The sequence below is a fragment of the Oryzias latipes genome, chromosome 15, assembly GCF_002234675.1.
Source record: "Oryzias latipes chromosome 15, ASM223467v1".
Taxonomy (NCBI): domain Eukaryota; kingdom Metazoa; phylum Chordata; class Actinopteri; order Beloniformes; family Adrianichthyidae; genus Oryzias; species Oryzias latipes.
The window spans coordinates 5,047,748-5,075,019 of record NC_019873.2 but is presented as its reverse complement, the minus strand read 5'-3'; the positions used below and the strand labels follow the sequence as shown (position 1 = coordinate 5,075,019).

The 27,272-nt window shown below is 39.5% G+C and overlaps 1 protein-coding gene across 1 annotated transcript in view; it reads right to left on the bottom strand.

Annotated features, from left to right (window-relative positions):
• Positions 1 to 11,400: 11,400 nt before the first annotated feature.
• LOC101174288 (cadherin-5) overlaps positions 11,401 to 27,272 on the bottom strand; it is a 43,215-nt gene continuing 27,343 nt past the window's right edge. Inside the window, exons 14-15 of the mRNA XM_004076947.4 lie at positions 20,546 to 20,678; positions 11,401 to 13,741 (exon numbers count right to left, since the gene is read on the bottom strand). Of these exons, the coding sequence (XP_004076995.2) occupies positions 13,357 to 13,741; positions 20,546 to 20,678 (518 nt within the window). The 3' untranslated portion in view covers positions 11,401 to 13,356. The remainder of the gene's footprint in view (positions 13,742 to 20,545; positions 20,679 to 27,272) is intronic.

Sequence of the window (27,272 nt, the reverse complement as noted above, 5' to 3'; positions counted from 1 at the left end):
TATAACTGTTTTCTGAAAAGTCCAGGCCCTTCAACTGTCTCTGCCAATCATTCTTGGAGGCTTAATCACACGTCATCAATCAATCAAATCTTTATTTATATAGCACTTTCACATCTGACAGACATCCAAAGTGCAGCACAAGTATAACTACACTAAAACCATAGGTAAAATTCAAAGAAGCACAGTAAAACGATAATAAAATCATCAATAAAAGAAAACACTAAAAAAGCTGTCTAATTATCATTCTCTCTGGTGTTAAAAGCCAATGTAAAAAGATGAGTTTTTAGCAGAGATTTAAAATCATTTAAGGATCTGGCAGATCTCACTGACAGGGGAAGACGATTCCACAGTTTAGGAGCAGCCTCTGAAAATGCTCTGTCCCCCTTGGTCACCAGTCGAGTCCTTGGAACCACTATGAGCATCTGGTCTACAAATCGCAGAGCTCCACGAGGACAATGGCTCTGCAGGAGTTCAGAAAGATAAGGAGGTGCCAGACCATTTAAACATTTAAAAACCAAGAGTAAGAATTTAAAATCAATTCTAAAAGAAACAGGCAGCCAGTGCAGAGAGCGCAGTATTGGTGTGATGTGATCATGTGTCATCAGTCTGACCAATCAGAAGTGGTTAAAGTCTTCACTTCCTTGTTCCGAGTCTGCTCATAAGTCTCTCAGTTCCAACAAAAATACCAGCTAAAGCTCGTCTTTAGCGGTGTAGCTTTCCACAGAATCCGGTATCAGACCGTGGAACAAGTGAACAAAACAATGAAGCGCAGAGACGCTAGTCTGTCTGGGTTCAGCGGCTGCACTACATCTCCCATGATGCATTGGGTTAAAGCAACAGCGTCTCAGCGCACAATGAGCCTTTCTTTGTTAAACGTCTTGAAACCACAACGAACACACATCAAACAGTTTTAACACCTTTAACTTTTATTACATCTTTTCGAAAAAAACAGCTGCAAATTCCAGCTTTTTCTGCCACAATTATCCCAAAAATGAATGTGAGATTGTGGAGGGGCTGTAGATCAATACAGGCTATGAGTTTTTTTTTTTTTTTGGATGCTGGTGTGCCGCACGATTTTTGTCAAGGTTAAAGTGTGCCGTGGCTCAAAAAAGGTTGAAAAACACTGCTCTAGAATAATTGTGCTCCTAAAGATAGTTTTAAGGATGTCAGGTTGAATGGTCAGCCCTCAAAAAGTTTCACCTCCCCGAATTTGGCTCTTTGCAAAACGTTTAGACACCCCTGTCCTGAGTGAAATGTTGTAGAAGCTAAGTATTTTCTTCTGTCATCAAAAAATACGCCCTGGATTTCACACTAATTACAACTTTAATAAAATCAAAACAATTCTTTGAAGAATATTCAACCCCCTCCCTCACAATTACTTTGAAAATAAAAGACAATGAAAATCTAAAACGCTTTTGCTACCAAGTTGTACACAAACCTAGTTTTGCTGTAAAATGAAACTTTAACAAGGCAGTTGTTAAAAATAAATACTGTCATATCAGTTTCAACGTTCTTTAGTAGAGCAGTATTTTGTGTATACAAAGTGTTAAACTGAGAAGTGCTGACACTTATTTAAATCTACAAATCTACATCTATTTAAACAGGTTTTATCCACATTAGGGTGAATCTCTAAAAATGTCCCGATCTCCAGGAGAAAAGAGACAGTTTAAGTGTGACATGTGGATGTTTGCATTGATTTTTTCCTTGCCACAAAGAACTAATGTCAGTCAGAGTTTTACCTATAGGTTGTTTGCTTTTCTGCCCTCCTGAAAATCAGCAATAGCAGACATAGACACATGGAGGTCTGGCCCCCCCAAACTCCCATCCCCAACTGTGCTTTGTGTTAAGAAAGAGGAAAACACAGGATGTCCTCTGGGTCACACGTGATCTCATGTCAAAGAATTGAGGTTTCCATACATGGCCTCATGTGCGTGACATTTGGCACAGAAGGTGATCTCACTGTGTATGAGAACAATCTGTTAACCATTTTTGCCTTCCGCTCCATGCCTTCACCTCTACAATCGAAGTCTTCCAGGGATCTGATGGCTAACCTGAAACATTTGTTGGGTTTGATAAGACTAATAATGTTTTTACATGCAGACACACAATGGATGAGCTCTTGTTTTTAAAACCCCAAATAGAAATTCATCTGTTAGCACCAGACCAGTAGTTTTTTAAAAGGCAGATGATTTTTATAACAGACGACACCAACAGAGGTCTAAATTTACATTTACAATAATCTACTTACAGCAGGACATGATTACTGAAAGTTCTTATATCTGGTTGCCCAAAGTCATGATTAGTATCAAGGATTTGTACAAAAAGTATTTCATGCCACCATTTGTTCACTTAGAGAAGAAATATTAATTTAAAGTTTCGCCAAACTGGAATGATCTAAAGATAGTTGGAGTAAAATAATCTAGCAGAGTTAAAGTATATTCACTGTATATAGCAATATGAGGTTCCATTTTTGCCAAAAAAATAAAAGTATGTTTTTGCATCCACTGTCTATGTCTTTTGTCCATTGTCTATGTCTACTGAACGTGTTTGTGCGTCCACTGTCTATGTCTTTGGTCCATTGTCTATGTCTACTGAACGTGTTTGTGCGTCCACTGTCTATGTTTTTGGGTCCATTGTCTATGTCTGTTAAACGGGTTCATTGAACATTGGTTCATGTCTATGTACTACTAAGCAATATCTTCTGCATGCCCATGCTTTTTTCACTATTACTTTGCATTTGCTTTGTGATGTATATGCTTGCTTTATGCTTACAACTTTGCATTTGTCTTTATTATTGTTTTTTCCCCATGTCGTCTCATTATTACAGCTTCAGAAAAGTCCTTAGCAACCATTGCTAGTGTCGTTTCTTACATCGTTTCCCCGTGTTGTCAGGAAAATCCTTAGCAACCGTTGCTAGTGTAGTTTCTTACGTCGTTTCCCCGTGTCGTCCTGAAAATCCTTAGCAACCTTTGCTAGTGTCGTTTTCCCATGTCGTCAGGAAATTCCTCAGGAACCGTTGCTTGTGTCGTTTCCCCGTGGCATCAGGAAATTCCTCACCAAACGTTGCTAGTGTTGTTAGCTAAGTCGTTTCCCCATGTCGTGTCCTTAGATCTTGTTGTGTTTCAAATTTTGCCATAGTTGTCAGAAAAGTCCTTTGTACGGCCGGTAATTTTTTTCCTGTACTACCACGGAACAAAAAAACGTAAAAAAAATAAATAAATAAAAACTTTATTGATATTCCTGCAAACACGCATTGGCAGAAAGGGGGGGGGGGGTGTGCATGCGCATTACGGTTACACATTCCCGTTTTAAGTTATTTAGAGTATGGCTTCAATTAAATCTGGTGATGAAACTATTATTTAAAAGTCTTTTGAAAAATAATTAGATTAGGAGCAGACGGGCCAAAATCTTTCACTGAGGACCCTCTGCTCATCGTTTATCACCCCGATTTGTGACCACATGTTTAATAAAGATCAGTTATTTTTTAAAAGACCTAAATAATAGTTTCAATTTTTAGTTTTAATTAAAGCCATACTCTAAATAACTTGAAACAATTGGCAAGAGTCGCTTCAGGAACATGAAAGCGCATGTGCCCCCCCCCCCCCTTTCTGGCAATGCGCATTTGCGGGAATATCAATAAAGTTCATTATAAAAAGCGTGTTTGTCATGGTTATCGCTAGCACCGTCTTTAATAAAATTTACTGGCCGTACAAAGGACTTGTCTGACAAGTTTGGCCAAATTTGAAACAGACAAGATCTAACGACACGTCGTAGATAACGTCGTAGATAACGTCGTAGATAACGACACTAGCAACGGTTGCTAAGGACTTTCCTGACGACAAAGTGAGACGACAGGGGGTAACGACAATAACAAAGACAAATGCAAAGTTTTAAACATAACGATGAACCAATGTTCAATGAACTCGTTCAGTAGACTTAGACAATGGACCAAAGACATAGACAGTGGACACAAAAACATATTTTTGGCACAAATGGAACCTCATATAGCAGTACTGGTGTTTTCTTTGTTTAACACTTCTAAATGTGCTCTTTGTGTAATCTCTTGTGTTGACCTTGGCTAAATAAACAGAAATAATAATAATAGATAATACTATTTTTTTAAACATTTTTTTCTTCTGCTTCTGATTCACAACTATTTGAGCAGAGAAAATTTTAGAAATTGAGTTTCAAGTTTTCTTTATATATGTCCTCCATCATGACAAAAACACCAAAAACAGTATTTTCATTGGAGTGGGTCATTAAGTTCTTGTTGTACTAAAGCCTAGATAGTCTTCAACAATAAGAAATCTAAGAAATACCTGGCTGTTGGGAAGAAATGACTTTTGTGAAACCCTTGTTCTATAGATGACCCCACCCTTCCATTGACGTGTTCTCCCTACCATGACAAAGGTGGATAAAGGTGGAAAGATTTCATGTAATCCATGGACACCAGTGAAGATCACAAATCATTGAAGAAAAAAAGTCTCAGAGCACTGTCTAGTGGGTCTAGATGACCCAACTCCCAATGTTAAAGTGCCTAGGATAGCACAAGGGTTAATTAAGTTGTTTTTTTCCCCTCAAATTTGGAAAACAAAATTTTGGGAAATGCAATTAATTGAAATTCGTTTGAAATGAGTTCGGCTCCCTGATTGTTTCCCTTTAGCCCATTTCATACTTTATTTACTTTGAATCGAAATTGATGTGAAAGTTTAAAATGAAGCTCAGAGCAACACTTTGAAAACATTGGCATGTTTATTATGATTCTACAATTCCAAATGTCAGATAATTCAAAGTAGCTATACAGCATAAAAAAACAACATTAAAAAAACATTGTGTTCCCCATTTGAAAAACACAAATTACAGTATTTTTTTTTCAAGAATAAAGGCACATGTTGCTCCCTCAACGACCCGACTGTATTTACATTGTGTTTTTTTTTTTTTTTTGTTGTTGCCATTTTTTAAATTGGACACTCACGTGTGTGCGCTGGTACAGTCACTAGTCACTAACACAAGTGGACACACAAGCGGGAAACCTCACATATATCTGGGTATCCATTTATGCCCAAAACACTTTTTTGTTATTCAAAAAAAAATCCTCCCTTTTTACATTGAAAAACACAAATATAAAAAAAGACAGCAAAAAATAACAGAAATTAGGCAAAAAAAGAAATTTTGCAATCAGGCACGACTTTTTCTACATACAAGTCATACCAAGTAAAATACACATATAAAAGACAATGTCAGCATTCTTTCATTTTGATCTGAACCACCACTGTTTTTGGTTTTAAAGAGGGAAAAGCAAGAACTGCATGTAAAATCTAATTTGTTGTATGATGATTACTGTTCATATGGTTTGTTTTCTTATTTGTAGGTTATTTGTAGGTTGAAAATCTTTTGATGCGCTTCATGGATGCATTAAAGTTTAAAATGTGATTCAATAGTAAAGCAATAAAGAAGCTCATTTTGAAACTTGACTTGATTAACTCTCTCTGACTCAAACAAAGGTGGTTGCCAAAAAAAAGAAAACTATTCCAAAAATCTTTTGTTTTCCCAGGATCTTAAAATGATGTGGACCCTTAATAACCAGATTATTCAACACACTTAAAAATTAAGTTTGCAACCAGAAATGTAGAAATTTCTCTTCTCATCAGATTTAAAAAAAAAAAAAATCCACAATTTTCCTCCCATTCAGCTCCCTCCAACTCCATGCCAGGCCTCTCCTTGCCCCAACCCTTCTTGCTCCGCACAGTGATTGTTTCTCAGGCTGCACACAGGAAGTGAACACAATGTGCTGGGTAATGGGAGCGATAACGGACGGGAAGGGGAGGGCACAGTCCCAGATGGACGGGAAGTTTGGTGAGCTGTTTAGTTTAGCTGATTAAAGGACAAAGACGGACGGGAGGAGATGTAATGTGAGGCAGACCATTAGGCTGAGAGGGAGGTGCAGGAATGTGGATCCTCTGTTTATCAAATGACATTTTTAGCTAGATTTTTAGGGAAACAAGTCCTAACCAAACCTGTGTGCCCCCCGAAGCACACTGACCCTTAATGAGTTTCAAATTATCATTAATGTGATGGAAAAACACAACGAGTGACCTTTTATAGCTGATCACAGATACACTGTCAGAAAAAAGGGTACGGTTGGGGTACGTTTGCGAACACTTAGGGTACAAATGGTGAATTTGTACCCTAAGTGAGTCATAATTACACCTTAGGGTACTCATATGTACCATTTAAGGATAAAAAAGGTACAAATATGTTTCCAACCATCAGAGGGCCCATATTTGGACCCTTTATTCCACAAACAAAGGTACAATCACTTGTGTGACAAAAGTAATAATTCAAAGTGTATGAAACGTCACCCAAAATCATTTAATACGTTGTTGGTTATTTGGAAAAGATGCACAAAATAACCAAATATATTTAAGAGACCACACATCTTTTATGACTAGTTCTGAACAGTACACAAGCACATATTTTATTGATTGTGCAGAGCATCAAGATAATAACTTTTAAACATGTATTAGTGTGAGCCTGTTTTTTTTTTTTTTTACTTGTATAAGAGCTGTTTTAAGTTTTGCCTTTAATTTAGAGCAAAAGCACAATGTAGACAAAATTATTTGATGTTTTTAACCTTATATGGTGTACTTTAACTTGGCCTAAGTTCAATTTAAATTTCTAGTCTTTGAGCTGTTAATTTAAGTTATTTTTTTTCTAATCATACATTTTCATAAAAAAGTAAATTTCTCTGTTACTACGTTACATTATGTGTACATATTAGTACCTTTAAGCTTTTGTACCTACACAGGAAAAATGAGAGAGTACTGTTTTCGGAGTTACCTTCAGTAATTTTTATTTAAGTAGGTGTAAAAACGTAGAGGAAATATGTTGGAGTAAACCAGCGAGACCACGCCCACTCTACTTTCTTAATTTTCGTTTCTTCCGCCATTTTGTTATCCCGCAGCGGCCGGAGGAAGATAGAGGCTGTGACTGAGGTAAGTCTGCTAATTGCTCAAAAATAAGTTGTAAACTTGTTTTAAGCGGGTTCGCTTATTTTATCTGTAAGGAATAACTTTTGTGTAGTGGAATGCTGCTGTTCCACCGTGTATGTGCCTGTGAGGAGATGGAAAACTACGAGCGGGAGTTTGCTAGTAACTGTTAGCCTCAGCCGTTGAAGTTCAGCTAAATGCAGCCATTAAATAAATTGAGCTGTTGTTTTTATTGGTGTTGTACCGCGTTCCGTTAAATACATTGAAATATATACATTTTTTCACTAGATAATTCTGTCGCCGTTTACCGATGTACGCTGGCGTTGATGCACCGGTTGTTGTTGCCTACCCCCCCTCCCCCCCTCTTTTTTCTTTCTGTCTTTCTTAGTAAGGAAGCCAGCTACTTTTGAAACGACCAGCTCTATAATTCCTACTGATATTTATCAGGTCCGTCGAATTCAATGCGTTAATCATTTTCATCTGTAATGTGTAGAAGTCCAATAACGTTTTTTTTTTTTTTTACACCGCAGTATGGCGGTCTTTCCCATTTATATGTCAGCCTGCCGTAGCTGCTGTGCGCGCGCAGCCACCATTTCTCGAATGCAAGACAGTGACAGACTGTTTAGGTTGTCATGATCGCTCATTGTTGGTCAAGCGAAGTTTACACTGTGTTGTTGATTTTGATCATTCTCTTGCAGAGATTTTTTTTTAAATGGAGGTCCGTGATTCCAGATACTCGTCACGATTTCCCATACCAAAAATCTATAAACCAGGAAAAAATAATTTTTTTAAATGAACTTCCAAGAAATAAATCTGTAGGCCCTTAGAAGCCAGTGCATTTTCGTCAGTGTTTTTTTTTAGCAGTTCTGCAAATTCTGCAACATTGCTGTGGCAGCTAGTGTGAACTGTATATTTCCCATTACGATTTTAAAATGTATTAATTTATTTGGAACAGGGCTTGGATCTTAATAAATGCTGTGTTGGTACCTTTTGGTGTTGTAATGTTTTTTCTTTTTTGTAATTATTTTTTTTCCCACCAGGAAAGATGCAAGCTGTGCGTGAACATGTCGAACGCCAAAAAAAAAAAGTTTTGAAGTTCAGCTGACCTTCAAATCCTTTTGGGAATGCGGTGAGTGGAAACATCACAATTTCCAGCATTTTTCTTTACAGGAATCAGTCAACTTTGTGGATAAACTGTCAGCTGTGATGCAAACAGATTTTTTTAATTGCTTTTTAATTTAAAGATAATTTCTTTGCTGTATTCTAAACATAATTTTGCTGTGTTCACAGCTGCCAAAAAGTTCAACATCCCAACCTTGGACTTAAAAAGACAGAAGTTGATGAGCAGGTTTTTGATCTCCTGGTGAAAAACCCAAACCTTGGTGTGTTGGAAATTTGTCTGGCCGAAGATACAAATCCAGAAGGTGAAGTTTTTATTTTAAATTGTAATTTATCTATTTTGTTTTGAATGGTTTTGGGTAAATTCCCCTTTGATGCCTGAATTTATTTCCAAGGGAAATAATCTGTGTTTTTGCTTTCAAGTACATGCTAAATTAAGAACATTTTTGAGCTGAAGAGTTTTGATTGTATATTTGCATCAATAGGAGTCTGAGGGTTAATGATTTATTTGACAGGATAGTGTGGGGAACAAAACACGGGCAAATAAGTGAGTTTTTTATCCTATTGCTGTCTTAGACAAGATAATAAATCTGCCAAACTGTTAAGTCGGTCAGTATTTAAAAATCGTTGTTTTTACTTTTTTGTTTTTGCTATCATACTAATTTAAATATTACAGTAACTGAAGGCTTTAATACTTTGACAGATCAGCCGAGTTGTCCTGCAAAGAGCTGCAATACCAGTTCAAGTGGAGATACTGAAGTGGACTCAGATGACACAATAATATTACAACACAGTCCTACAACCAGACGAAGAGTTGAAGACACCTCTCTTGCCAAAGTAAGTAAATAATCTTTTCACAGTCATTTTAAGCATTCAAAGTCAGGCTGTCTTTATTGGAGCTATCCAGCCTTATAGATGTGAGCCAGATGCCAACTCAGACGAGGAGAATGAAGACAAGCGGAGCAGGGAGCTTGTGGCCTGCCAAATGTAGCTTGTACGTAACAACTACAAGCTTTCTCAAATGACATCTTTTCATCTGCTCCTGATTCATCCCAATTTGAGAAAATAAATATTCAGAAACACAGTTTTATTCTTAAATCTTATAACAATATGTCATCATAAAAATGCTACATTTTAAAAAAAAACTTTCATTTGAGTGGGTCCCCCATTTTTAACATGTCGCAGTATTTTTCTCATGATGGGCACGTTTAAAAGAACACTGCACATCTGAGTATTCACTCAAATTGGGATGAATCAGGAACAGACAAAATAAATGCAGTTTGAGGAAGGTCTCTATTGTGACGTACCACATGAAATGAAGTGGGTCCGAGTCCCTCTGCTCTGCTCTATTCTGATGCGTCCACTTGCAGACAAACAGATCCATTAACATCTTCATCATACTTGTCTGAGCTTGATCTAAACTATGGCTGGAAAGCTTCAATATTGCTCACCATTTTGGTTTCACCACTAATGTTAGTTTTAGGTTGGAAGGACTGTAAGCTAGAGGGAGAGGGCGTAAACAAAGGGATGATCGGACATCAGCAGAGGGTAACTACTGTGTCAATAGCCCCGCCTACAACTCAGAAGTTAATTTCTGATCAACTCCAAACCACTCTGCACAAACTGTCTTTAAACATCATCTCATCTTTATTACCCCAGTAATCAGTGCTTGCAGTTGTATTTTTTATTATTAATATGGACTTTTAAATTTGATCCAATAGGTGGTTGCTGTCATTGGTGAGGATGCATCATCCGTTGACGGTCATGTGAACGTCCTGCATATCCAGTACAGCAAGGTGCGAGAGGATATACTAAAGAAGTACCCTTTCTTGAAGACAACCTCAGGGGTCAGTGACATTTTAAATCAGTTCTCAGCTTAAAATACATTTAGAATGTCAATATAAGCTGAGACATCTGCTAAAATGATCATTAACAGCTTTAACTCAATTGTAAAAACATTGTAATTTTCTAAACCCATATATAAATATATAGTCATTCAAGCCAAGTAATATTTATACAATGAGATCACTAAAGGGAAATGGCAATGAAAGAGGCAACAAAGAATATTAGAATGTTGTCTTTTGTTTTTTTTTTTGAAGTGAATAATTAATTTTCTAATTTTTTTCAATTTTCAGTTGTTTGATGAAGTTGACCGAATGCATCCATCACCTGTCAGTTTAAGCCAGCGCTTCAAGGACGACGTTTACCAGTATTGTGCCAAAGTTGCTTGAGCTTGTTCAAAGAAAAGCTCCATTAGCCAAAGTCTCCAAAGAAGCAAGAGAAGAGATGCTTGCAGAGGATCTACTAGGTATTGACATAAAACGTAATCCTTGGTAATCTTTAGTGTGTTTTATAGTTCTTCTTTTTAGAATTCGTATCAATATTATCTTATCACATTTATGCATTTTATTATTTAAATTATGCATTTAAACTTGGTTATAAGTTTACTTTTTTACTATTTTTAGAAAATGTAGAATGCAGTTGAAAGATGTACTTAAAATGAGGTCTAATGCTTCTTTTGTTAATGTCACAAGTTTTATTTCATGGTTTAAAAATGGTAACTGAAGTGCTATGTGCTGTTTACAATTGATCAAATGTTAAGGTTATAGTTACAATGAATGCAATGTGAACTGAAGGAAAAATATAGATTTTTCATTATTGTAAAATTGCTAATAATTGTAAATATATGCATCCTGTTGTGACACTGTGGAGCTTAAAACATTCATACTGTGAAATGTCAGAATTGTAATTGTTTTGAATGTTTAATAAATGTGATAAACAGTATACTGGTCTTTTAATGTGCTGTATCTGGTACAAATTTGCCATCAAAGGGTACAAAAGGCTTGTCACTGGGGCAGTACCCTTAAAAGATCAAATTTGTACCTTTTTTAAAGGTACATTATGGTACCATAGCACTATAAGGTACAATTTTGTCCACAGAGGTACATATTTGCCTTTGAAAGGTACATACTGAAAGGGTACAGATACGCACCTATATGAAAGGGTACAACATTTGTACCCTTGAGGGTACTGCCCCAGTGACAAGCCATTGTACCTCTAAAGGTACAAATTTTGCACATTTTTTCTGACAGTGTATAGTGAGACCATTAACATGCACAAAGGCCAACAGTTTTTATTAAAACACTAGCAAATTGTTTCTCAGTGCAGGATGAATGCAGGGAAAACCAAACGAAAGAGGAGGGATGTTTGACCACTGTGTTCAATCAAAGCTGCTTTGCTTCTTTTTGAAAAACTGAATTCATTTCTGTTTGTTGTAAATGTTTTCTTCTCCTTTGAACAGACTGAATTGTTGCGTTGGGTTTTTTGTGTCATTCTGAGCTGCCGTGGTTTTCCCCACTGAAAGCTGAGGTGGAGCAGACACAAAAGAGAAACTTCACAGGAACTAGTGTGGGACTATATAGAAGGACCACCCATGTTTTTGTTTAATAAGAACGATTACTGACAGAGTTTTAACATATTTCATGAAATTGGTTTAGTAGAATAAATATGTACTGTGATATAATAAAAAGAGAAATGCTCTGCTTGCTCCAAACTCGTTTTTTTTTTCAACGTGAACATTGTTCTGCCAGTTTAGAGCCTCGCACGATCTCCAGCTTTATTCTTGATACTAGAACCATTCAGCATCAGATCCACTTTGTTGGTTTTAGCTGAAGCTTTACAGGTTTTCACATTTAAGGTTAGTAGTGCTTAGGTGAGCCATACGTAAAAGATTTGCTTAGTTTTAAAAGTGGAAGTTATACATTAAATCTATATACTTGCTAGGTCTGAAAAAAAAGGACAGTAAAAGCAAAGCGGTCTAAACAAATACATTACAAATACATTTCTGTAAAGAGTTTTTAAAAGTAGTACAGTAGTATTTGACTTATTTTGAACAGCTTTAGAGGACAGTTCTAAAATGTGAACAGGGATTCATTTGTTTTAACTGAGTTGTGTCTCACATGTTTTTATGTGCAACACTGGCGGTTGTTGAGTTAGGATGAAAACTGGATACAAATGTAAAATTTCAGTTTCACTTGACATGTTTCTGCTCAGAAACACCCAACAGAAGCCAGAAAGGATGAGAGGTTAAACTTATCCAAGCCTCATCAGAGTCTCTGCAGCAACTCAACAAGTCAGAGCTTCCTGATTCTTGTGAATTACTTTTGTTTGAATGGGCCTCTCAGGACACAGCTTTCAACGCAGTAATAATGGTCGTGACAGTTTCTGTCAAATAAAAGCTGGGAGCAGACTGTAATTCTGTCAGAGCAGCAGAGGAGTCTTTTCCGCCTGTCTATTGTTTGTTCTGCTGTCAGAACGGTAGATGACTTAAAATGGACAAAACCGCACAAGTTGTTTGACTCTATTACAGAAATAGAGGTCACTGTTACATCTTTCTTTTTCCTTTTAATTCATGTTAAATTTATAATTATTTGTTAGTCACAAAACATGGATGACTGCCCAACATGTTGGCCTTCCTGAGCTTAAACTACCCTAAGATTGTTCCTTTGTACTGTTCCTTACTGTTCCTTAATAGTGTTTTAAAATACAAAATACATTAAAACCTTTGGAGCTTTGGGCTGTGAAGCTGCCCAGATGTTTACCAAACCTCAAAATCCTGAAAATCTAGATATTTGTCATTGAAAGCAAACACACAAAAGTACGAAAAGAGCACAAGACTTCTCATGATAAAGATTCAAGTTCCAGTAATTTTCAAACAATCATAAGCAAAACTCAAACTTTGATTGTCATCATTTTACCAATGAAATAAGTGTCTGGTTCTGTTATCTACTGACAAAGTACGTCTGAAAAAACTTCCCTTCTATTCAGTGCTGTGAAGACATAAATGCAGGAAAAGCAGAGATAACGGGGCAACATCGCTGGCCAGCAGCCGTCTAATTCACCTGTCATAGGGCCAAAGAAAGTTCTCTTGCTGCAAAACCTGTGCGACGTTGGCAGAATAGATGAAGTTTCTCCACTTCCCATTGTTCTTCTTAAAACATTGTAGTGTAAACAGAGATTGATGTGATCGTGGAAGTTCTTCTGTGATTAGGAACTAAAGGATTTTGAACCAGAGTCACAACATGTTGATGGATTCACTTAGTTACAGGTGAGTACTGAAGCAGAAGAAGTCTCTAGAGAACATGGACGTGAATATATATAGATGTATGCGTATATTTCCCACCTGATGACTGTTGGTCAGTGTGAGGATGTTTTTTATGGCTTTTTTCGATCATGTTTTGGCGCTCCATCAGTACTGATGGTAGTAGTCGGAGCTGTCTACTCCGTACAACTCAGCCAAGGCCTTGAACCTTGGACCCCAGTCGTTGAGGAAGTCATAATCCAAGTTTGAGCCGGACGAAGAGCTTTCCAGAGAGCTAAGACTTCCAGCTAAAGACTCGGGTCCCTCGTAGCCGTAGATGTGGAGAGTATCGTACGGAAATCCGTCTCTGTCGTGATCTGCTTCGTCTTTCTTCACCTCGATCATGGCTGCCATGTCGCCCTTACAAGCAGGGGCTTGTGGGCGATGCTGGGATTTCTGGACCATTGCGTACAGAGAGGGGTGGGCGTGGTGGTCCGAGTGGCGCAGTAGTGAGCCATCCTGACAGGCAGACGAAAGGATCGAGACGTCGTAGCTGAAAGAGAGTTGAACCAATCCTTAAAATGATGGAACAGAAATGTCTACTCCAGACATCACAGAGCATTTTTATGGCTAAATGTTAAGGAAACTTTTACCAACTTAGTATACTTAGTTGTTACAAAGCAAAGCAAAAAAGCGATGTCAATTTAACTCGCATAGTGTCAATTGTCACACTTTGCCAGTGTTTATATAATTCTCACCAGTCCAGTGTTAAAATTACACTCTAAGTGTTACTGTTTTAACTCCACAATGGTGTTACATAACTGACATCCTCAGTTTTGTTTTCTCTTTGCAAACCATTTTTTATCTTATGTTCATTTTAATTTTATAAGGAGTCAAAAACATAACGTAATATCAGGTAAATATGTTTATGTCAATGTGTACAAACAAACAACTGACGATTTTGACATTTAAGAAAGATTTTTCAACTTTTTATTAAGAGTAACAAATCATCCAAGCACCATAATATTTTGGGCACAAGAGAACCTTGATCATTGTTATAACAAAACAAAAGTACAATGTAAATGTTGTCATCTTTACTGTAGGCACTTCGTAAGTCGAATGGCAAGATGGATGCTTTAATGGAATCCTTTCCATTAAGGCCCGTACACACCGGGACGAATATTCGCCAGGCGTTATTCGCCAGCGTTTTTCGCCACGTTTTTTGTGTTCACACCCAGGCGATTTTCGCTGACGATGAGTGGAGTGAACATGCAATTTCATTCCCTGACATTAGATGGCGCTTAATGTAAAACAGAAATACTCCTGTACACAAGGTGGCGCTGCGCAACTTTACGCTTCTTAAAGTCGCTTTTCACTCAGAAGAAGAGAGCAAGTATTTACACGCTTGTCAGAATCAAACAAAGAAAACATGAATATTTCAAGCACCAGTAGCTCCAACTGGTGCTTGGTTCGGGGATGTTTTAGAATGTCCGTCATTATTGCTTCGCGGCTGTGTAGACGCTACTTGGCGTCTATCTTCTTCGCTGGTATGTGTGCTCAGCAAGGCAGTTTTGTGTTTGAGCGCCCCCAAGTTGTGTTTTACTGTAACTTCAGAAGCTCCAGACACGTGAGCAAAAGCGCCGTTCTCATTGGTCGAGTAGATTTCGACGCGACGCGTCGAAAAAAAAAAACGAACCCGAGGCGTTTTTTTTTTTTGACGCTTTAACGGCTGGCGTTTTTTCGCGTCGGTGTGCACACTCTCGTTGGTGCCCTTTGTTTAGTCACGAGGCGTTAAACGTCGGCGAAAATCGCCGGCGAAATTCGTCCCGGTGTGAACAGGCCTTTAGTAACGAACACTCTGCACGCATGAAAATGCTCGTTAAAAAGTTCTACCACAAGCTTGTCTACAAGGAAGTAGATCCTTGTGTTCATTAAAAGGATCTTTTGCATCCTAACAGACTCAGAAATCTCAGTGGTTGATTTCCTTAAGACTTCACAGCTTGTTCCATCTCTGACATTGGGAATCCCTAGCTCTCTAAGGAAGTCAGTCACTGTAACCCTTGTGCTATCCTAGGCACTTTAACATTGGGAGTTGGGTCATCTAGACCCACTAAGACCGTGTGCTGAACCTTTCTTCTTTAATGGTTTGTGATCTTCACTGGTGTCCATGGATTACATGGAATCTTTCCACCTTTATCCACCTTTGTCATGGTAGGGAGAACATGTCAATGTAAGGGTGGGGTCATCTGGACCCCATACGATAGCACAAGGGCTAAGCGTGACTGACTGGTCTTCAGTGAGGATGAATGGACTTGAACGTCTAAAGGAGAGAAAAAGAAAAACATGTAAAAATGTGTACAAGAGCTGTTGATAATTAGTGATGTACAAAGATTTCATGGTAAAAGTTACTATCTGATATGCTGTCAAGAACAGTCAGACACAGGTCAGGAATGCTTTCTATCAGTTCAAGAAGAACATCTTCCTCCTTAAATTGCTCTTAGGGATGTTTAGGCATAGATAAACATCTTTCTTTGATGAACACAGTTCACATCAGTAACACCTTAAAAATGTGTATTGTGCAAAGTCAACTTTTTCTAGCTTTCTTCCACGAAACTACAGTATTGCTTCATCAAAAAGGTGTCTGAAGGGATTTTCTATTTCATTGAGGCACATGCACAAACACTTAAGCAGAATCCCGCTAGCGCAACATTTGTGTTTTGTAATAAATAAGTAGTAATAGCAAAAAGCTCATAAAACTACTCAGTGTATGTTTTTTTTTGTCTCAAAACATTTTATTCCACTAACCCCCCACCCTGTGCGCTCCTATCAAGCATCCAACATTCATCTTCATCCTCCTCCTCCGCATCTTATTCATCTTCGTCCTTTTCCTCCCATCATTTTCATCTTCGTCCTCCTCCTCCTCCCCAACATATTTTCTCTTATCAATGCTAAAATCCCTTTCAATTTAAAAATGTGCTTTTGATTTGTTCACACCTGTTTTCAGAAAGAGTACGCCCTCAAACCCCAGTTTGATTCGGATGTTTAAAATCCCACTCCAACTATATTTTGATCTATTGTAAAAGTGCTCTCAGTGGTCTTTTAATTATGATTTCGTCAATTTTTAGTTTGATTAAAAAAAATAAACCTGTGTCGTTTAAGGACAAAGCTTCTACTAAGCGGCAGGAGTTCATCAGACGTGATGGATCTATTTGTCTGCAGGTGGATGCATCGGAGGGGGCACAGCAGGGACACTCGCCCATTTTAGTTGCTGCATCACAAATTTGAGTTGTTTATAATGGCGCATTTTATCTAATACGATTTGAATAAAGGTATACTAAGAAACACAGTGTTAAATACCAGTAATACATTATTTTATATATATTTCCACCTTTATCAGAAAAAGGCTATAAGAATATGTTAAAAACACCAAAAAATGTGATTTTCGTTGCAGTCGTGTAAGGCCATGTAACACTAAACGGCAAAGCTAAAGGAAATAGTGCATTACTTCACATTAAGAGCAATAAATCTAAGCAAACTGATGTCCATCACATTACAAACATCCTTTATGTTTTTAAAAGTGAATAAATATGTTTTCGTGCTTACCCTTTTGGAACGAATGGGGCAGACGGACTTTTCTCCTCCGCTCTCCGAGAAAAAACGCCAACAGATTTTGAAATAACTCTGTAAGCCATTGCAGCACAAAGCTCCGCCCCCAATGCTGTTTTTTTTTTTTTTTTTTTCTAACTTGTCCTGTCCAACAGCTAGGCAGACAGATGAGAGCTGAGGGCCTCTTGGGTTGGACATATTTTACTTTAACAAGAGGGGTTATTAATCTTCAGACAAACCAGAGGTATGTCTGAATAAACCCCTTTTGTAATTGAGGCCAAACTTTATTAATTTCAAACATGTCTGAAAATCTTTGGTGTTGGACCGGACGGAAAAGGAAAGAGGGGAAGAAGAGAGAGGGACGTTAGAGAGAGGGGGGGTAGGGGGTGATAATAGGAGGGGAAGGGGGATAAGACCATGAAGCAGCATAAAGCAGCAAGTTTACTGGTTGTTAATCATTATGGTAAGGTTCAAATGAAAAAAAAAACAAAAAAAAAGGGCGGAGCCTGTCCACACACACACTCAAATGTTATAAACACACCTGTTAGTTGCAAAAATGTCCACCTGTCGACATGTACACAAAACAGATAGTGTTCACACGCATACTTATGCCTTAAAACCAACTAGTGTGAAATATTTCAGTCATTCAGTCTGTTGAGCTAACACCTGTGCTCAGGTGAGTGTTTATGTTCTTCTAAAATGGATGGTGGAACGTGAAAAGAAGGAGGGAGAGTGCCCAGCCATCCCCACCCCAAGACCCCCACCGCACCAGCAGCGGCAGCCGGAATCCCCCCAACGCCACACGGGAACCGGCAGGGAACAACCGCCGCCCGGGCGACCAAGCCCGCCACCCAGGCCAGGGCCAGCAGGGCCGCCGCAAGGCCCCCAGAGCCAGAGAGCAGGGAGGCACGGAGGGAAAGAGGGCGCCGCCCCAGCCCAACCAGGAGAGCAGCCCCCCCGCCGCGCCGGGAGAACCCAACGCAGGGCCCCACCGGAGAAGGACGCCCACAGCCCCAGACGAGCACCCCACCACCACCCAGGAGTTCCGGGCATCCCCCCGCCCCAACCCCAGGTACGAGCCAGGACCCCCCAAGGGAGACCCACTCCGCACTCCAGGCAGCCACCCGCCCGGCCCACGGTTGGTCCAGGGAGGAGCGAGGCAGGGGCCCGCCGCCCCCGCCCAGAAGGGGGGAACCCCGGGGAAAAAAGAGGGCCCACAAGGGGTGTTGTAAATATGGCCCGACCAGGCTCGGCCACAGTTGGAAATTTGGCGGGGCCCAGCACTCAGGAGCAAGGACCAGAACCCACCCCCCAGGGACACGAACACCCCCGGCTCAGATGTAATGTGAACCCCCCCACCGCGCGGAGAGAGCACCGCCGGGCCCAGGAGGCCAGCACCCCGGGGACACAGCCGCCGTTGCAAAGGGGCCCGTACCCCCCACCAGGGAAGAGGCAGGGGACAGAAGGTCCTAGGTCCCACCTTCCTTGCAAAATGTGTGTGCGTGTATGTGTGTTTGAGAGAGTGTGTGTGTGCATGTGTGTGTGTTTATGTTGGGATGTATATATTGAGGGGGGAGGGGTGTGTGTACTAAGGGGGGTGCGGTTAAAATTGGCGGGTAGGGCACTAAGGGGACGTCTCCTGATTACTCACAGTGACGTCCCCTCACCCTCCCCACCAAGGGGCCCTAAATGTCTAAGGTGCGGTTAAAATTGGCGGGTAGGGTGCTAGGAGGACATCCGCTGCTTGCTGGCAGTGATGTCCAAGCACCCCCCCTACCAAGGGCCCTACATGTCTAAGGTGCAAATAAAACCGAAAGAGGGGGGGCCCACTCCATACGGCAACCACAGGAGGGGGGTCACTGCCTAGTAAACCCCCCCCCCAAGGCTCATCGCAGGCTAAGCCCCCCACCCCCTCACCCTATTATGAGGTTATATGAGGAAGGGGGTAAGTTGGGGACAGATGATAGACTGTCCCCCGGTGGTCAAACAGCTGTCCCCCGCCCCCCCCCCCCCCCCCCCCAGCAAGGGGGCCAGGCCCACCCAGCCCCGGGGCCCCACCCCCGGAGGCGCAGACACCCCAGGCCCAGCACCACCACCCCCACACAGAGAGAGGGGAGCCAGAAAGCGCCGGCCCCCCCCGGAGCAAGCCCAGGCCCCCACCCCCAAACGCCGGCCCTAGAAGAGCTCTGGTCAGGCCTCGACGGGACCGAGGCAGCCAACCGGCCGGGGAAACCGCCGATGGCCTCAGCGGAGACCCCGACCCGTCAACCCCCCCTGCCCCGTACCAACCCTAACCCCAATGCTGTTTTAACACTGGATGTGCTCAAAACAACACTAAAATCAAGACTTATCAACTCAAAATATTTAACATTGGTGAAATCGACACATTAACATTAAAGATTTTGCTGTATAGTGGGTTGAGAACGCAAGTGAAGGAATTTTCTCAAAACGAAGAAGAAAAAAGTCACAAACTGTACCAGGCAAAAAGTAAAAATGCCAACGGAAAGATAAAATGCTGGTGAAAGACCAGTGTTTATTCTTCCAGGTGACAAAAAATAAAAAGTGGTGTTATAAAGTGTGTTCCCTCTCTTGGTTTTTGTGTGGCCCTCAGTGAGCCCCACATGCGTATTTACGATCTATTTATTTATACATGTTCACTAACATCCATGAATAGGCAAAATCATCAAATTAATTCATTCATTTATTCATCTTCTAATCCATTTTTCCCTTTCGGGGTCATGGGGCTGCCGGAGCCTTTCATTATAATAATTCAAATCAATGTTGCACACAATACATGCAGTTCACAGGTGTGAATGAAACAGAGATTTTTTTTAAAAGAAACAACTAGGACATGTTTTACTAAATGAAAGCACAGTGTTTTTTATATATATCACATTTTCCACAATACAAGGTGCACTTAAATCTTTATTTTTCCGAAACTGACAGAGCGTCTTATCAATAGATTAATTCTTGTGTGTCCTTTTTTGGGTAATTCTGAGAGGAATATAGTGCTCTGTCAAAATATATATATATTTTTTACAAGATGCAAACAAGTTTGTGTGTTATTAAAATTAGGCTAATGCTGCTATTGTGTGACATTGTTGCACAGTGTGTTTTTTGTGTGTGTGTTGTAAACAAGGTTGGGAGTTAAAAGTGTAACGCAAACATGGGTTGTTCACATGTGTATCTGTTTTAGATTGTAGTTTACTACTTCGATTGTTTCTGTGCCCTTTTAACGCCAACCATCCCATAATATTTTCTCTCTGCCATCTTATCTGCAGCTGGATTTACCATTCTTCCCTCTTCCCCTTCATTTTTACATTCATGCGTCCGTGAAAATAAACTATGAATGATATGAACAACTCCTTAAATAAGAGTGGCATGTGTGTGCATCGATTGAGGTCCCATCATTGTTCCGGCTGGACGATCTGAGGAGATTGGGGACTACCAACGCCTAAGTTTTCAGTCCTTTGAGGTCTCAAGTTAGGGAGCAACTCACCAACAGCTCCTTTACACGACTTTCCAAGAACTAGAGTTCGTGTGAACACAGTTCTGAAGTCTAAGTGACTGATGGACAGATTTGTCTCGCTTGATGTGTCAAATAGACTATTTATTAATGGTGCGCCTTACAACCCAGTGCGCCCTATAGTGCCGACATACACAAAGTCAAATGGCGTTTGCTCAATTTTAAAGGAAACTTTTTCCAGTATAAAACACAAATCTGGTTTGAATAATAACAGGTAAATGGTACCCGTTGGTGTCCATCTCTCCTCCTCCTTCCTCGTCGTACGTGACCAGCTGCTCGTGTATCTCCCCGCTGTTCTTCATGCTGGCCAGAGAATCCTTCTGGTAGCGTTTCCTCACCGCAAACAGGATCACTATGACTAAATAGAGCAAAGGTGAAAAAACATCATGACACAATTTTTTCCTCATTTTTATGGCATGTTCACTAAAAAATGGTTTGTTATGTTTTACCTCCTAAAGGAAAAATGAATCAGGGACTCTACTATCAAGTTAACCTTTTGAACTTGCCCTAGAGATAAAAGGAGGTGATGAGAGAACATCTCCATTTGGAAAAGTCAGTCATCTGACCTGAATGAAACCTCCCCAACATTTGGTTTTCTGGAAGTTCTTTAGTGTTTGGATGGAAACTTTCATAAGAAGACCTCCCTGAGTGAGACGCTGAAGGCTCAAATGAGAACATTTCGAAATGGAAGGGATAAAAATGCTCAAGAAAACACAAAGATAAATATATTTTTGTTACATGGATGTATTAATGTGATAGTAAAACTAAACCACAATTGATCTTTCAGTTTTTCATTATTATTTACAAAAAAGGATTACGTTTATCATTTGTAGAAAGATTTTTGTGTGTACTGATGAGAATTATGCAAAAGTGTATGAATTATAGGAAAAAAATGCAACATTTTAATTTCTCAAAAAAAAAAAACCATACCATGTTTTTAATGGAAAACCACACAAGTTTAGTTTTTGCTGTTAGGCGTTAGGAAGAGAAATCCCTTTCTCTAAACATTATCAATCACATTAATTTCTTGATCTGCTCTATTTGTTAAATGAAATCTTATACAGTTTGATTTAAAAGGATTTAATTCTTTATGTGTGAATTCTGACTTAGATTTTTTCATATTGGATGTTATTTTCCAGACGCAGCTTTTGCTCTGACACTAATCAGTGGTTGTCATTTCCTCCGTCTGTATCTTTTGGGTTTTGTGACGCCCCCTCTTTAGGTGTGAGCTCTTCTGTGGATTTCTCTCTGGTTGCATCAAACATTAATGTTATGTCCAATTTGGATCATTTTGATGCTTTCCAAACCACAGTTTCCGTTTTTATGGGATGGTTCACCACTGTCTCCTATGGTTTGAATAATGTGCTTGGACAGAAAACCAACGCAGCAATTGAACTTAGAAAATCTCAGCACTGTGAGAACAAGAAGAGAATTCATAAAAAAGACAAAGTCTGTTTCTGCAATCATGGTAGCTTGTAATGACCTTCCTCAACCTGGGTCGAGAAGAAGCAGGAAGGAACAAACAAAAGCAGGGAAGTTGAAATACGCAGAGGAAAACAAGGTGACTTAAAAAAAACACGAGAACTGTACCGAGCCAATGCAGGATAAACAGCAGCCAGACAGAGGAACGGAGGTCAGGGGAGGTCAAACGAGAAGAAGGAAGTGTGAGAATAAAGACTGAAAGGAAACAATGGGAGACTTCACAGACTAAGCTAATTAACACAGAAGGAGTCAAACTGACTTTTTTTTTAATTGAGCTGAACTGAAAATGTGTCAAAAGTCTCAAAGAGCAAAGTTTGAAACTGATAAACGATCAAACATACATCTCATTTCATGATTGAAGCAAAAGTTTAAATTAAACCAAACCAGTGGAGCTTGATATCATCTGTTACAAACAATGTTACAAAACACAATTTGGGCTAAATTTATGAAATGAATAGAAAGTGTGAAGTTTTTGTTTTTTTAAAGTTCAGTTTGTGTCCGATTTCCCTTCACTACTCCTCTACTTGGTGCAATATGCGGGGGATTTCCCATTTTGGATGTCCAAATTTCTGTAATGAGTTTGATAAATATGTGTAAATTCTTTCTTGCTTTGACTACAATGCTTGAAATAAATCAATAAATCAATCATATCTACAATTCCAAAGTCACGTTCCCTCACTGGAAATTTCCCAGAACAAGCATCAATACTCACTAGCCTATTCCATACGGCAACCATGGCAGAGGGACCACTGCCAAGTAGCTCCTCCCCCCAAAGTGCATCACAGACTGAAACCCCCCTCCGCCCCCATCACCCTTACAAGAGATTATATGAGGAAGAGGATAAGACGGGGACAGGTATACAAAGAGTTATGAAAATGATAGATACTAATCCTCCTTCTACATCGATGGCACTCATGTCACCAAGCACACAAAGTGACGGTGAAGCCGTGATTGAAACCTTAAGCCAGATTGATAGATCGGCACATACATGCTGCCAGAGAGCCTGGACAGGTGTGCAGAACCACAATGCCTGGATGTAACTGTCGGGTAGATTACTGTCACAGTGCTCACAAATGTCTGAGTTACTGAGACCCATCTTGGACATCGTCTGTCCAGTGTAGTAAATCCTGTGAGGAGTTTTGAATTGGCTTAGCTGCAAATTTGGACTTTTTGTCAGTTTGAAGGTGTTTAAGACAAATTTCTGACCAGAAGCTTTCATCTGTGCTGATGCTCAAATGCTCTGCAACCCATTTTGTTGACTCTGTGCTAGTGCTTTGCAAATATGTCTGCATTGATTAAAGAAACGGGCCAATAGCTTGAAGGACTTATGGGATATTTGTCTGGATTGTGTTGGCTGAGTTCATGTTAGGTGGTAGTGATTGGCTTTCCTTGATGAATGTCAGTGTTTTATAAAACGTTGGTGTCAGCTGTTCCCAAAATTCTCGTTAAATCAGCAGGAAAGCCGTCAGGCCCTGGGGCTTTGCCATTTAACATTTACCGTTTAACCGTAAACCTCAAGAAATATGGTGTATGGCATCCACTTGTTGGCTAGGGCCATAGGGACAGTTCTTTATTTTTATGGTTTATGGTCAATTGCATTGTGGGAAAACCACCTGTCAATTATACTTTAGTGGTCAAATACAACCACAAAAGTATTCTCGTGTTCACATTTGGACTTGTTGGTTAAATGACCACATTCTTAATTTAGAACAATATTTTACACTCACCTAGGGATGATTTAGAGACACACCAATTATTCTATGAAGCATGTTTTTTTGGGCTGTGGGAACAAATCCTCGCACCGTTTTCTCCGGAGGGTCTGGAGAAAACCCATACATGCGTGAGGAGAACATGCAAACTCCACACAGAAAGGTCCCAGCTAGGATTGGAACCAGCAAGAGCGCTAACTAAGACACCACTGTGCCGCCTTGACATAGACCGGAAAAATAAAAAGTCTAAAAACATTCATTTTTGGAGAGAGATTCTTCTCAGTCAAGGAGATGAAGAAGAATAGGATTTTTGAAATCAAGATGACAAAAACACAATTTTTCATTTGGGTGGAATGTATTTGTAATCTTTGGACTGTGTAGAAAGAAAAGGTTTTTCATTTAGAAGGAATGGAATATAACATATTTTCACATAAATATATTTTTAAAATAATTCTCTGTAATAGTTTTTACAGCACAAACAAGTCTGTTAAAGTTCGCACAGAAAAGTTTAGGCTTGCTACTTTTTGCACATTTAGAATTTGCATGACGTTTTGTGTTTTTCTGCATATGTTTTGTGTGAATTTTCAGTTTCCTGTATACTTTTTGGGCATTCAGAGCAGACAGCAAAGTAAGAATTTCATTGTGCAGGGAAACCCGTTTCTTACTGTGCATATGACAATAAACCCTTTGAATCTTGAATCTTTTGCTTAAAATCAGAATTGTTTGCATTGGGTTCTTCATGCAGAGGACTGAAGCGGTAACTGGATCTGATCTGAACACAAAAAGCTGAAGATAAACTTTGTGCCATTAGGCTTTTAAAGCTTGTATCAGAGTATCTGTGACATGGCCAAGTTTGCTTCTTCCTACTCTCTCCTAAGCAACAAATCAAACTCCACTTGACTTCAATTGATAATCAGTATATTTAATGAATCTTGTGTGACGCAGGAGTGTACTGCTTCATTGCAAACAAGTCCACTTTTACAACTTAATTTCTCTGCACTGTCAAGAAGATGGCATCATCTTCTATCATTTGTTCATTTTATTACTTTAGATCTGCGCTGGGTTGGATGTATCTGTGTTTTGTCTTTTTTAATTGCAGTGTTTAATTATTTTTTTTTTTTTTTTTTTTTTTTTTTTAACTTGTCCTGTCCAACAGCTAGGCAAACAGATGAGAGCTGAGGGCCTCTTGTGTTGGACATATTTTATTTTAACAAGAGGGGTTATTCATCTTCAGACAAACCAGAGGTATGTCTGAATAAACCCCTTTTGTAATTGAGGCCAAAATTTATTAATTTCAATCATGTTTGAAAATCTTTGGTGTTGGACCGGACGGAAAAGGAAAGAGGGGAAGAAGAGAGAGGGATGTTAGAGAGAGGGGGGGGGTAGGAGGGTGATAATAGGAGGGGAAGGGGGGTAAGACCATGAAGCAGCATAGAGCAGACAGGTCTACTGGTTGTTTATCGTTACGGTACGGTTCAAATGTAGTACAAAAAGGGCGGGGCCTGTTCACACACACTCAAATATTATCAACACACCTGCTAGCCGCAAAAATGTCCACATGTCAACATGCACACAAAACAGATAGTGTTCACGAACGCATACCGTGTTTAATTATTTTTAATGCTTGAAATAAATCAAATCAGATCCTCCACAATAATTTTCATAACAAAGTCAAACAATTTGTCTTGATTTTTCTTTAAATCATCTAGACTTTCATGATAGTTAATGTTTTATTTTCCTTTTTTTCAGGTAGTCATTGTGCAGTTAGCTTATGTATCTCCTAACATTAATACATGTCTAAAATTCTGTATTTTTTCTTGCATTTTTTTGTGCTCTTTCTGTCTCACAATATGTAGAACTTGTCAGTTCCAGTTTCAGTAATTTGCTCACCTCTGTATTTAATTGTGGACCTTTTCTTCTGTTTTATTCTGTCAGTGGCACAAACAGCATGACTAAAGGAAAACACACGTGATGAATTTTTGATCACATTATGCCATGTGAGCCGCGTTTTTTAAAGAGAAAATGTGAAGTTAAGTTATTTATTTTTGCCTATGTCTCAAGGAAATGGTTTGGGTTAGAGAGGGGGGGAAAAACTCAAGAAAAAGATTGTATGAAGTGCTAATTGGAAGACGAGTAGAAGGCGAAGGGAAGAGGAAATCAGGACAGATGAGGAGAGGAAGGGTATATGTGCGTCCAGATTAGGCCCGGAGCTCGGGCTCTTGTTCGTCTCAGTGGACGCCCAGCATTAGCCATGCTTTTTAGCTGATCTGGAAGGGGACTAATTTAAGTTTTCATGGGAAACTAACAGATTAATTTTTTACAACACATGCTCTGCAGTTTAACAAGCTCTGGAGATATCAGACCTAAAGGAAGAGAGAAGGGGAGAAAAGGAAAGTTCTTTCTTTTTTGAAGACCACTGAGAACATTTTTTTTTTTTTTTTTTTGGCAAACCTGATTTCATGTGAGAAAATGTGCCAGAGAATGGAAAGCTAAATCACTTTGGGCTCTGACTGATAATGACAAGTGCATTAAATAGTTAATCCAGCCTGCTTTGGGGTGTTTGATAAAGACAGGGGGAGATGGAGGGTGAGACAGAGAGACCCTTAAGGGAAAAGAGAAGAAGGAAAGAAAAAAAAGGAATAAAGGGAAATGAAAGGCCGAAGGAACGATAGTGAAGGAGTGTATTAGGGGTTGATAGGTTGAGTGTTTGCTGGCGTTTGATAAGCAGCCGACATTTAAAGAGCTGATAAACTCCTCATTACCACCGCTATTTATCTGCTGCTTTCCCACAATTCTCCTCTTCATCTTGTCTCCTGTTTAACCTTCTTCAATCTGTATGTCGCTCATTTCCCCCCTTCATGCCTCTTCACTTCCTGTATCTGCGCCGGGGTAAATCTATTTTTCCACGTCCCTCCTTCCATCTCCTTCATCTTGGATCCCTCATGTTCTACCAACTTTCTCTGGTGCTGCTCTGATCCAACATGACATGTGTCTCTTTTTCCCCCACCAAAAAAAAGAAAAAAAGAAAAAGGAGAAAAGGGTGAAGGTATCAAAGAGAATATTGAGCTCACAACCACAGGCATTATTTCTACATCCGCCTCTGCATTATTCATAAAACCAACAACACCAGGAGTGGAGACAGTTCCCCGCAAATCATAAATCTGAATCACAGCAAAGCCCACATGTTCTATTGCAGCTCTGATGCTACTTTTATAAGTTGACAAAACCAACTTCTTAAGAGTTTCTTCAGCAAAATCAGGCTTCAGTGTCCCGAGCTGCTCTAAAGCCAACAGACCGCACCCTGAGAAAGAGACAGGTTCACTCTTTTATTCAAGAGGATACAGAAAAAAAACAGCCGTGCCAAAAGATTAGAAGCAGCTTTCTGCAGAGCGGAAACATTTCATAATTGGGCAGAAAAGACAACAAGCTGTCAATCTAATATTTTATCTGCAAGACAACAAGAAACTACTAACAATCTCCGGCTTTTTTTACATTTATCACAATCAGTCAATAGGGATTGGGCAACAATGTGGGTGGAGTCACATTAGCACATCAATTAAAGATCTTGTCAAAGACTCGCTCCAATTAATATTGAGTTTTTAACACGTTCTTGGCATTTTCTCATGCATGATGGAGGATATATATATAGAGAGATAATTATCTACAACTCAGAGGGGATTTTCTAATGAACTCCTGCAGCTCTGCAGAAACTATGTCCTAGAAAAGTTTTTTTTTTTGTTTGTCTAAAAATGTCAGAATCA